The sequence below is a fragment of the Vanacampus margaritifer genome, chromosome 5 (assembly GCF_051991255.1).
Source record: "Vanacampus margaritifer isolate UIUO_Vmar chromosome 5, RoL_Vmar_1.0, whole genome shotgun sequence".
Taxonomy (NCBI): Eukaryota; Metazoa; Chordata; class Actinopteri; order Syngnathiformes; family Syngnathidae; genus Vanacampus; species Vanacampus margaritifer.
Window position 1 is genome coordinate 29,614,912 of NC_135436.1, and position 13,521 is coordinate 29,628,432.

At 40.1% G+C, this 13,521-nt stretch overlaps 1 protein-coding gene across 5 annotated transcripts in view; it reads left to right on the top strand.

Annotated features, from left to right (window-relative positions):
- nbeab (neurobeachin b) overlaps positions 1–13,521 on the top strand; it is a 223,230-nt gene that overhangs the window by 109,306 nt on the left and 100,403 nt on the right. For all 5 annotated transcript variants that reach the window (XR_013294247.1, XM_077566748.1, XM_077566749.1 and 2 more), the window contains exons 35-36: positions 793–901; positions 3,875–4,041. Coding sequence is in view for 4 of the 5 variants with exons in the window: in XM_077566748.1 (XP_077422874.1) it covers positions 793–901; positions 3,875–4,041 (276 nt within the window). In the remaining variant the exon portion in view is untranslated. The remainder of the gene's footprint in view (positions 1–792; positions 902–3,874; positions 4,042–13,521) is intronic.

Sequence of the window (13,521 nt, forward strand, 5' to 3'; positions counted from 1 at the left end):
CAGAAGGACAAAATGCCTGAATGACTGAAGTCTCTTATTTCTGTGTGATGAAGCCAACGTCTTCCCGGCACAGCAGGCACATGACTACCACGGCGTATTAGGGGGCAATATTCTGAGAAAAAAGTCACATAAAGTGGCAAATTTGTGAGTTTATAAAGTGGCAAATTTGCAAGAAAAAAATCATAAATTTGCGACTTTATATAGTGGAAAATTTGCGAGTTCTAAAAAGTGTCAAATTTTCAAGAAAAAAATCTTAAATTTGCGACTTTATATACTGGACAATTTGCGAGTTTAAAAAAGGCAGATTTGCGAGTTTATAAAGTAGCAAACTTGCGACTTTCAAGTGGCAGATTTGCGATCTTATAAAGTGTCAAATTTGCAAGAAAAAGCTTGTAAATTTTCGTCTTTATAAAGTGGAAAATTTTCGAGTTTAAAAAGTGGCAGATTTGTGAGTTTATAAAGTGGCAAATTTTCCAGAAAAAAACTCACAAATTTACGAGTTTTTTTCTCGCAAGTTTTTTACTTGGAAAATTGCCCCCGCCCTAAAAAAAATTTGATATATTTATACGTGGCCCTAATACGCCGTCATAGCACTGCATCAAATGCTTGGAACAAAGCCAGGCTAACGACGTCATCACAATAGCTTGGGTGCGTTTTCAATTAGCAAAGGTAGTGGGATTAAAATGGGGCCTTCTCTAAATTCGCAAACGCTTCTTCCAAGTCTTGGCACATTAAAAGAAGTCAAAAGAGGCCTTTCCGTTTGATAATATGTTTGTCTATTCTCTGCTGTAGACTGCTGTGTCATGCCATGAAGGACCACATCGTCCGGGTGGCCAACGAGGCCGAGTTCATCCTGAACAGACAGCGAGCAGAGGACGTCCACAAACATGCCGAGTTCGAGGTACAAACTTTTGCTCTTGAAAAGTTGTAAAAAGAAAGTACTGAAAGCGTGACACTGACATGCACTTAAAAATACACTGACGTAAATACATATTGTCGTCCTAACAACGTAACTGCCTACCTCACATTTTTTTAGTAGGTAGGTACAAGGTGTGCTCTAAGTTGGTACGATAGATAGCTAATTTGTTGGTAGGTAAGGTAGGTTTGTTATTTACTGTAGATGCATATATGTTTAGATAGAAGTTGTTTTGTGGAAAACACTACTTCACTTTTATATTTTTATGCAGGATCGTGAGTGATCGGCGGCAACAATGAATACATAGAGACTGATATACTGTGCTAGAATAATTGTGTCCTTTATTCCCCGCAAACAGCAATCAACACACTTCAACGCTAAGCAGTATAATATAATCCAATCAGCGCTTACCTTGACACTAGACCGGAGAGCCGACGGTCCGGGTAGAACGAGCTGCGTAACGGCTGGGCGAACGTACGCTTCCCTCAGCTGACTCTACCCAAACCGCGCGCCGCTCCGTCTTTTATTCTTTAACAAGTAAGGATGAGCGCGAGAAGCCGGGCTGGCCAAGCCCGATCCCAGGCACCTTCCCTATGAGTCGTGTCCTGCTTCGAAAACATGCCCCCGAAACAGGGAGGACTGCAGTATAAACGAGGCATTCAACTGAAGAGTTCCCAGGCTCGATTCCGCCCTTGTGCTTTACAACAGTTCAGCCTTATATAAGAGGTTACATGAGGACATATCAAACCATGGTTATTTTCCATTCAGAAGTCTATAATAAGTTTGGCTGTGTGTTAACACCTATGTGGAGTTTGTGTGCGTGTGTCCTACAAGCAAGCGCACGCAGACCCAGCGAGGCCCACAGCGTGTCACCTCTGTTAGCAGCGAGTACGTGCGGTTAGTGATGACTTTCTTATCTGCCAACAGCAGCCGTCTTCAAACAGCTGCTTGATTTACAGTCGCCCGGGATCCTTGACCCGCTAGATAAACTCAGGGAGACGTCTGTAAGCACAATGTCACAAGAAGACGGGGAAGGTTTCAGGGAGGGGGTTTGGGGGGGGGGGGGGTTGTTGAGCGTACCTGGCCCCATCCCTTCTGTCTGCCGACGCCAGACAGCCAACACTTTATTATCCCCCGCCACAGCTCTTCAAAGATTGAAGATGCGGATAAGAGGCGTTTACAATTAAGGCGGCGACAGCGGCGGTGCGGCGCGCGCTTGAAAATGATATTTGTCACCGCGTGTCACGTGAGCGCGCGCAGATCCGGTTACCTTCTTCATGAGGGATACGCTCAAGTATAATATATGACAGATTTTAAAATTGACGCAGGAAATTCGATTAGCTCTCGGCTTCTGTTAGCAAATTAGATTTTGAATATTAGCCGGCGTCCTCCCGGGAGGCCTTTGGAAGACAATCTCGTTCAAGCAGCGAAGATATGGAGTCTGTCTACATTACGTTTACACGCAACCGCTGTATGCACTTGACGTCAAATCATTCATGGATGGATAGAAAGATAGATAGAAAGATCAAAAGTATCAAAGTAATTAATAGCTCAAACTAATAACAGCAACTGTTTGTGCTTCTCACATTTAAATTTTTTACAGTAACTTCAATCAGGTTTATACTAAAGTAAATCCTAGATGGTTACATGTATATTCTTATTTTATTGCATTGTATTTATTTCTAATAATATTTTGTATTGTTTTTCTGTATTTTTAAAAATCTTTAGTTTTTTTTTTATTATTAATTGTATTTTGTGTGATAGATCTTTTTTATTTCTTTAATTTTGTGTTTGGTCTTTTTTATTTTAAATGTAATTTGTACATTTTTTGCAAGTTTGTTTAGATAGTTTTTTCCTTTTTAATTTTTTTTATTTAATTTATTCAATATTTCATCGTACATTATTATATTCATTTGTAATAATATTTTACATTGTATTTCTGTATTTTAAAAAATATTTTCAAATATTTTGTTTTTTATGAATTGCATTTTCTTTTTTTATTTTACATATATTTTGTAAAATGTTTCTAGGCTTGTTTTTTTCCTTTTTTATTTTATTGACTCATGTCGTCATTTTTTTGGCCTTTTATTGAGATTTATTTTTGCAGTAATTCTTTTTTTTTTTAACTCATCTGTATATTTATTGATTTGAGTTGTACCTTATTAACATTTGATTCTTGCTTTTTTTTTTAATCTTTATTTATTTTTCAGTTCAATATCTTTTGAGACATCTTTATTCTTCTCAATCAGTTTGTGTTGTATCTGATTCACATTTGATTGTTTTTTGGCACCAAATCAGGTTCCAAGGCCAATGAAGTGATACTGAACTCTTTCAATTTGCATTATCCACATCATGTGACGTACAGTAAATGTAACATTTGTAAGTCCGCCTTGTTATTTAGCCTCGCACAAAATGGCCAATTTCCTCTTCAAAAGAAGCCAATAATAGAGTTGGCGCGGTGATATGTAGCTCTGCTCCGTCCTTGACAGCCGACGGTCCTGGCGGCTCTATTAAACTATTTCCCTTTCTGGTCTTAATGGCCCCCGTCCGCCGAGCAGGGAGCGCCCCCCCCCACCCCCCCGACGGTCTGCTGATTTACGGGCCTGCTCTGAGGGAGCCCCGATAGATCTCTCCACTGTCTGTTAATATCTCAGCGCGCTCAAGTGTGTTGACTCAAGCCGGAGCATCAGTCAGTGTGACAAATGCTCCATTAGAGGACGTGGACGAGGATCTCGCAATCTTCCTCCAGCGTTGTTACCGCCGCTGCGTGGATATTCTGATCATTTCATAAAGACAAACACAAGCATGTGCACTGTGTTCCAAATTGTTTTTAAAATGACACAAGCCTGGAAAGCCCAGAAAAACTTCTCGCACATCCATTAGAATTTGTAACCAAATTTCATGAGCGTCCCTTTTTTTTATTTTATTTTTAAAAAAAAATGTTTTTGTCCTCATCAGTCCAACTGCGTCCAGTACGCCGCTGAGAGACGAGAGGAAGAGAAGATGTGCGACCACCTGATTGGCGCCGCCAAGCATCGGGACCACGTGACGGCCAGTCAGCTGCGGCAGAAGATCGTCAACATCCTTACCAACAAGCACGGCGCCTGGGGGACGTTGGGACAGAGGTGAGCGCACCCTTGGCAACTTTGCAGAAGGCCAAAATGTTTGGAAACGACGACAAAACTTGCGCCACCAAACATCGGAGCGAAGACCACACTTCAGTATATGACGTCAAAACCCCCCCCGAGAGTGAGAAGTATCCTCAAAACTCCCGATTTGGTGGGATGAGGCTGCCGGTAAATGTCATTTTCCCACAATCCTCCAGGGTCGGCAAACGCAATTACAGCGCGGGGCGGCCTTACTCCCCCCGGGGGACGCTTGATTGGCCGCTCATCCGACAGTTTGGCGGGTGGAGCTGGGGTGGGGGGGTGCTTCTGTCCAGGCATCCATTGACCCGCTCAGCAACGCACACCAGCACCTGGTGGTTGTTTCGGACTACCCCCCCTCTCCCCCTTCCCGCCACCCATGTGTCCTGTTAAAATAAGTGCTCATTCCACTTCTCTGCCTCCGGGCAGCAAAGGGGAAAGATCAAGAAGAAGCACTCGTTTTGGACAAACTGAGCGCACATGTGATGTTTGTTTCACAAAACCTCTGCCAAGGTTTCGTCATCAAAACAAATGCATCTATCTATCTATCTATCTATCTATCTATCTATCTATCTATCTATCTATCTATCTATCTATCTATCTATCTATCTATCTATCTATCTATCTATCTATCTATCTATCTATCTAACAAATTGCTGCACTGTTCACAGATTGATTACTTTAGTGAAGTGTGAAAACCGCGCAGTATAAATTTTTCTTGGTTTTGGTCCGTTACACTGTACACCGTTATAATTTTAATAATTAATTACAGCACTCATCATCCTCATTTGCGCTCTATTTGATGTGTGTGTTACGTGGGTTTTGGACTAGCAACTAGTTTGGTGAAGCACCGATTAGTATGACGACGAGTAACGTGATTCTGCGATCCTGTCCGAGCACGTTTTACAATTCATAATCGTGTCATCAGAAAGAGAATTTGAACAAGTTGTGCCTGTTAAGACTGCAAACGCTTCCGTGAAATGCGCTGAACCTTGAGTAAGAGCGGTCAGGACAGATTATTATTATTTTTTACTGGATTCTGGGCTCACGTTCAAATATTTATGGATCTTTCTCTCGTTCTCTCTCTTGACGCAAAGCATTGATACAAAAGACGTTCGCGTTGTAAATGATGCCGCAAAAAAAAAAAAAAAAAAAGCAGCAAATTCAAATTTAATGGTAACCTGCTGTTGAAGAAAAATGACGCAATATGCTGGCGAGCGCTTGGGGCGACGTCGCATGCACGGCAGCTCAGTCTTATTCAATGCTACATTAACTTTCCCATTTATGCCGCTCTCGTAAAATATAAAGCCCTCCGGCATGTTGAAGTGAATGTGGAGGAAAGGGGGGGGGGGGGGGGGGTTGTGGTGGTGGTGGTGGGGGGTGCAGAAAGCTTAGCTGTAAATGTTTATTTTCAGCCTAATGCACTGAAATCTCAAGTTCTGCCCCAGGATATTTATCATAGCCGTGGCATGAATTATAAACACGCTTATTTGAAGGAGATGTGAATTTTTTTTTCTTTTTCTTTTTCCCATCTGGATTAATAATGTGACTCTTTCATTATTTGGTGTAAATATCTCAAGAATGCCGCTTAATGTTTGACTTCAACATGTTTGTGCTTATACGTAGTCCGTCTGCTGCTTGAAACGATAGAAAATGTTCAATAATCTTCACCCAGCCTAGCTGTCAAGTCATGTGAGGCAGTGATTATGTAAATTAGTCTCATGGAAGACTACACATAAAATACAAATGGTGTTGCTTTGAGAATGTTTTCCGTGATTCAAAACACAACAAATGCAAAACACAAAATATCCAACAAAATTACTAAAAATGTATTAAAACTAGTGGTGTCAAAATTAGCCGTTAATTTGGACTTTATTTAATTAAAGTTCCTTTAACTCATTCACTGCCATTGACGGTTATATGTCAAATATTCTTATTAACTATTTCTATTAGTTTAACTTTTTTTTTTCCACTTTTGTTAACAAGAGTATGAAAACCTATAATTTTTTAATTGTACATTTATAACAGATATAACATTTGTGATTAATCATGAGTTAACTCGTGAAGTCATGCAATTAATTACAATTAAAAAAAAATATCGCGTGACGCTCCTAATTTTTAATAATCTTTTCTCCTTTTTTTTAAATCGCGTTAGGCGATAAAATTTTTTTTTTTGTAGTTAATCGCATGACTTAAATCGTTAACTCATGATTAATCATAAATTTGATATCTGTTCTAAATGTACAATAAAAAACATTTCTAGGTTTTCATACTCTTGTTAACAAAAGTGGGAAAAAATGGTAAAGTAATATAAATAGTTCAAATGAATTTTTGACGTCAATGGCAGTGAATGAGTTAATACCACAATTTTTTTTTTTTTTAACGCTTGATTAATGAGCCCCCCTTACTTGGAAAGCCTGCACTGGGGGAATTCCAGTCGCAACGCAGCAGATACGTCCATGTCAAAATTTAGCAGTAATACATTTTAACTCAATTTTATGCATTATTAGGAAATTACTGTATCAATGACTAAAAGATGCCGCCATATTTCTATTAGTTTAACCTTTTTTCCCCCCCACTTTTATGTTAACAACAGTATGAAAACTACATTTAGAACAGATTTTGCGATTAATCGTGAGTTAACTGTTGAAGTCATGCGATTAATTATGATTACAAATTTTAATCGCCTGACACCCCTAATTAAAACAATAATTAAAATAGATTGTAAATACCAAAACAATCCAGCGCTCAATTTGAACTCCCAATTTTTTTCTTAGAGTAAACTGTATTTTGTACTTTGAGTCCACAAAGAGAAGCATCATCTGCATGTTTTTGCTCTGCCGCGACGCCAAACAATGCGAAGGAAGCAAAGCGGCGGTTTTGTAGTGCCGCGCGATCACATGACCCGAGTGAAGACTAAGCAGATGTGAGTCTCGGTTGCCGCCGCGTTAGATGGCGCTGTGTGGCTCCTCCATGATGAATGTCCCCCTCCCTGTATGGAGTGGGCATGAGAAAATCAATAGCCCTCAAATTGAAACAGTATAGGCTTGTATTGATCCGGCGCGCTAAATCAAAACGAGGAGCCCTTTTATACGTCTCGGCACGACAGCTCCCTGCCCAGTAATGACACACTATCAATTTTGGCTTTGCACTGATAAATCAACTTGAAAATTGGATGTCAGAAGCGTTTTTTTTTTTTTTTTCTCCTGCGGAGGGGGAGGAGGGAATGATTTCCTTGCCCGCTGGTCGCCTCTGCTGTTGACCTCTGAACTGCCGCCGCTGGATTATAAAGTTCAAGCTAGTGCAAAGTGAAAGTAGATGTCAAGGTGGAGGAATCCGGGCAGGAATTGCAGCGGCACAAGGACAGACTTTCTGCTATGTTGCTTTTTTAATACCTTAGCAGACTGACACTTCATGGAATCGTTTTACTTTGTTCAAATTTGGTTTCATTAACTCGTTTGCTCCCAAAAACGTATCAATGCGTTCTATTTTAAATATTACCACGGTCCCAAAAACGTATTTAGACATTTTTTATGTTTCTTTATGCTAGAGCATACAGAAGTTTTTGAAGCAGTATCTGAACTGAAGAAGAAGCTTAAAGCAATGGTAGTTATTACAAAAACAACCAGCAGGTGGATGCAGAGTATAAGAGATCAATTACAAAAAAGGCTTTTTTAGCTATATTCTAATGCTAATTGCGGCAAAATGGAAACAGATAAATACACTTTTTTTTCCCTGATGAAAGAAGAGACTTTTTTTTATAGCAATAGAACACAATATTATGTGGGCCTTGCAAAATCTGTCAAAATCCAGTAAAACAACCCGGAGTGAAGGGGATTGCGTCAGTGAAAATGGCTGGGACTGAATGAGTTAACATGGTACGGAAAAATTCAATAATAGGTTGAAAGTGTTTAAGTTTCTGGTTTTAACGTGATATAGATCACATTTTAAAATGAAAATGACTACGTTAAAAGGAGAAACTTATCATGTTATAATTTGGCTAATAATACCAAAAATATTTTTGTATGTGCGTGTGACAGCTGACAAAGGATCCTCCGACTATTGTTGACCGCAGCAGACCTTAACCTTAGCTGACTGCTCTATTGATTGTCAACATTTTTTCTGTATAATTACTTTTTTTTTTTTTTCCTGTAGCAGAAAGCAAAATGGAAGCCGTCTATTGATCTGCGTTCAGGCAGCCAAACATTGGCTTCCCTCTCTTCGCGTCCAGTTTCATCTCTCACACGCGACAAATGGGAACAATAACTCTTGTTTTTATTTATTATTATTATCACGCACCAGGAGCCGACCACTGTTTGGGCTCACTTTAAAAGGACATCAATTCTAATACACAAGAACAAGGTCGGCGGGGAGGGGCTGTTGGGGGCTGTTGGGGGCTGTTGGGGGCTGTTGGGGGCAGGGTTCACTGAGAGGAGCCCGCGCACAAAATGTTTTACACATTTTTCTTCCGCGTAATGTACAAAATGCTCTTTCTGGTATGTGCTCTTTGGCCACCTGGGGCTGCATAACATAAACATATGCATATACATGGAGATGGACACCGCGTCTCATTTTGGAGCGGTAATAATTAGCTGTTCTGTGCGACGAAAACGAAAATATATTTGTGAGTATTGTGCCGTTATGTATGCATGTTATAGCGCCACCGTTTGTGTTCAAATAGCCAACACAGTGACACTGATGCCACCCGTTAGCCCATCTATAGTGCTTTGTGTTGTTTGTTAGCTCTAAGCTAATCGAATTGAAGGCTAAGCTGTTGTTGTTGTTGTTGGAAATACACGTCAATTTCTTTGTGTTATTTAATGAGTTTGATTATTATGTTGACTAAACGAACGGCTCGTTGCGCGGCGACATTATGGAACAGTGACAAGATGAAAGCGTGCTTGTTAGCATTAAGCTAACCAAATTGTAGGCAAAGCTATGTTGTTGTTGTTGGAAATACACGTCAATTTCTTTGTGTTTTTTAATGAGTTAATTATTACGTTGACTAAACAAACGGCTCGTTGCGCGGCGACATTATGGAACAGTGACAAGATGAAAGCGTGCTTGTTAGCATTAAGCTAACCAAATTGTAGGCAAAGCTGTGATGTTGTTGGAAATACACGTCCATTTCTTTGTGTTATTTAATGAGTTAGATTATTATGTTGACTAAACAAACCGCGCGTTGAAGTGTGGCGACGTTGTGGAACGGCGACAAGATGAAAGCGTGCTTGTTAGCATTAAGCTAACCAAATTGTAGGCAAAGCTATGTTGTTGTTGTTGTTGGAAGTACACGTCAATTTCTTTGTGTTTTTTAATGAGTTAATTATTATGTTGACTAAACGAACGGCTCGTTGTGCGGCGACATTATGGGACAGTGACAAAATGAAAGCGTGTTTGTTAGCATTAAGCTAACCAAATTGTAGGCAAAGCTATGTTGTTGTTGGAAATAAACATGTCAGTTTCTTTGTGTTATTTAATGAGTTTGATTATTATGTTGACGAGTTAGATTATTATATTGACTAAACAAACCGCGCGTTGAAGTGTGGCAACGTTGTGGAACGGCGACAAGATGAAAGCGTGCTTGTTAGCATTAAGCTAACCAAATTGTAGGCAAAGCTATGCTGTTGTTGTTGGAAATACACGTCAATTTCTTTGTGTTATTTAATGAGTTTGATTATTATGTTGACTAAACATACAGCACGTTAAAGTGTGGCCACGTTATGGAACGGTGACAAGAGGAAAGCGTGCTTGTTTTTGCCCGCTAATGTGTTCACAAAGTCGGGCCACAGTTTCCTCTTTCTTGACGATCAACATGTGACGTGTGATCAAACCTGAAGGCTTTTTAAAGAGGAAATTACTGACTATCTTTTTTTTGGACTTTACTGGCCACTTTGAAAGTGGCCCATTAAGCATGTGCTTGCCAGCCACCACTTTGCTGTTTTGTTTTATTTTTCATCTGGCAGCAGCTGTTTGTTTGCCATGACAGACAAGGTTACGTACTTTTTTTTTTTTTTTTTTTTTAAGTTAGCTCGCAGACGAAAGACTTTCATCATGCGCTGACGTGAACTAACGGTTACTTGAGATGTTTTGCTCTGAACGCAGGCCAGAATTTTTTGGAGTGTCGTTTTTTTCTTTCTTACTTCCTGACAACTGATAGTAAAAGGAAACAAGGCGGTAGCGTCATTAGTTTCAGGTCATGAACCAAGAAAAAGAAAGAAAGAAAGAGACTCACATTTAAAGCAGTAAGGTAGTGTCTCACACGAGTCTAATTTGAAAATTTCCCAACATGTATTTGGAAGATATGAAGTGTGTTTTGTCCAAAATGTATGTTCGATGCAAATACACCACAGCTCATAAGCAAAAGAAAAGCATAGCTACAGTGATGCATGCTGGTACTAAAAAGTACATTTGTATCTGTTTCCGCAAGTTCCATCATTATTTACAAATCTGTTTAAATTACTGGGGAAAAGAGCTTTTTTGCAACATGGCCCTGGTTGATCTCGTATACTCTGCTGCCACCTGCTGACCGTTTTTTGAAATAAATACAATTGCTTTACACGACCTCTTCCTGTCAAAAGCTGTATCAAAGCCTCCTGTATGCTCTAGCATAAAAAAAAAACTGTCTTTGGGAGCATGGTAATATATAAAATGGAACATATTTATACGTTTTTGGGAGCAAATGAGTTAAATGGTATTTAACAGGTTTTTGAATGTGATCTGTTCATTGTGAACATTCCCAGTTCAAAGGGGGTGTGCACACTTGTACAAGCACTTGACAGTTGAACTGGGGTGTGTAGACTTTTTATATCCAGGACACGGGTAAAACAGGCATACTAAACTAATTACTCCTCCCTCAATTAGCAATTAAAAACCTTGATATGCTTTAAATAATACAAATAATCCATTAAAAAAAAGCTTTATTTTTACACTAATGTCAGTTGACAAAATTTTTGATTTTTAAAGGAAAGATTGGGGTAGTTTGGTCTGTAATTTCCATTTGGGGGGAAAAAATAAATTTTATGGCGTGCTTGACCTTAAAGGCTCCGCTGTCTTCTTTTTTTTTGTTGTTGGAATGTATCTTTTGGTCATTGTCACATTTACATGCCAGTTAAATTGAGTGAGTCAGAATGTGGAAGGTCATCTGGAAGAAGAGACTTCTTGTCTTCTGTGTTACATACATGTGTGCGTTAAAGGCACCAAACCCGTGCGTGTGTGTGTGTGTGTGTGTGTGTGTGAGAGAGACCGGCCATGGCCCCCCTTGAATAGAATTGTCACTGATTACTGGTATTTATAATAATTACCCTCCTCTCTCATGTCGCCAATTGACGCCTTTAAAAGGAGCATAATGGTGTTTTATTGAATCAGCATGTCTGTGTCCTCCCTGCTGGCGGCCTCACACAAATCCTCCCGCCAGTCCCAATAGAATAAAAGGGGACCCTTTATCTGTGAGTTCGCCCCGTGTGCGTGTGTGCGTGTCCAAAGAGGCTGAAAACACACCAAATTGATGACTGCAACTGACAACAAACTGACGTCATCCCTTCCAATATCTCCGATTCGGGCACGGTTTATGTTTGACTGCGTTTTGAACACTTTTGACAAAACATGCGGCAAGTTGTGTCCTGTCCCAGAATGGACAGCATGGCAAGTTGGACAAAAATCCACCCCGACTGGACGCACGGAAAAGTCTTGGAGGACCCAGGAATCAAATTGAACATCAAACCAGCCATTTTGTTTTGAAGCAACCATTTTAGGTGAATTCACACAACACCAAAAATGTATTTGCATGAATTTTTTTCCATGTGCCCCGACTAGTCTGAACACAATATTCTGATTCGTGGAATGTGATATAGTCTGATCAGTCGACAGCTTTCGCGTTTTCTGGGTTTGGTCACGCGGTGTTTGCAATGAAATTCTCCCAAAATGCTGATAAAAATTCAAAACCCAAAAAACTCAAAATTATTTAAAAATATTGACAAACATTAAAAAAAAAAAAATTGACTGTGTGCATTAACGAGATTGTGTTTGCTGTAATGGTTTATTTTTTCGGATCCAATCAATGATGTCATTGATCCAAATATCTGCCGCTGCGCTCCAGCAATCAGTTCTGTGGAAAGTCTCGTAGTGGTTTCGGGATCCTCAACGGAGGTGGCAAATCCAAGCCCAGAACTAAAAACCCTGCCACAATTTGGCTTTAGCCCCAGGTGCTAGCTAGCTAGCTCCCTGGGTGCTTGTTTATCTGCTAGGGAGCTAGCTAGCTAACATCAGGGGCTAAAGCCAAACTGTGGCAGCGTTTTTACTTTCTGGACCTGGATTTGTCATCGCTGATCAACACGCAATTCCAAAACCTGTTCAGTAGCGCCCCCTGGCTGTTGGAAAAATTTGCAGCAGCTGATCAACGTGAATTTGGGCGGATGTACATCATAACAGGATGACTGGAAAAGTCTTCAGGACCCAAACCTGAAATTGCGCAGGAAGTCGGCCATTTTGGTTTGAAGCTGCCATTTTGGTCATATAACGTTCTCATTTGATGAACTCCTGCTGGTGCACGTGCCCTGCATGTTTTTTCTAATGTTCATTAGATTACTGTGTCATTGAGAGCTTTACTCTAACAATTCCGATCAAATATGAGACCTTGTCACCCGTTGTTGCCACAATAACTTTGAGTTTTTGTCAATTTTCGGATCCACCATTTTTCATTTGATTTTGAAACATGCGTCTGCAGTTTTATGAGCAAAATCTTTCACAAATGCTGCAGTCTGGGATGAAGCGCAGTTACAACGACAACAAACAACAACAACCTCAAGTGTCTATTGGAAAAGAGGAGAGTAATAGTCAGACAATTTCGTCCCCTTCCTGCATTTATCCTGCCACACTTAGCCAAAGCTGAAAGGCTTCATAAATAACGGCGCTCCCGTTTTCCGGAAGGTTATCAGTGCGGCAAAATTAGCTTTTAAAATGCAGTTTGAAATCCATTTAGGTGATTGATTGGCGACCGATCTAATAAATTCTGCTGCTATCCGGGCGGGCCTCGTCACGGCCATTTTTTATTGTTGTCACGAAGCCAGATGCGTCGGACGTGTAAATGAAGGAAAGTCCGCGGCTTAATAAACACGCTTCTTCAGCCCAGCCTGTTACGGCGGCAAGCTTTGTGTTAACACAACGTGTTGTTTCGGCTCCGTGTGCATTCCCGGAGCAATTTTGTGATGTGGACTCATCGTTTACGCGCCACGCTAACGTTATTGCAGCAGTGAGGCCAATTGCTTTATTTTTGCCGTAGACTGAAAAACGTGTGCTCTGATCAACATTTCAGGTTTTTATTTCCAGGTTATCACCATCAGGTGCCTTCAAAATTTCCCACTTTGAGATTTTCAGTAGAACTCATTATGCTTAGGGTGTTAGAATTTCATGTAGGTCAAGGAAGCACTCATTTAAAAAAAAATATATATAATTACATAAAAA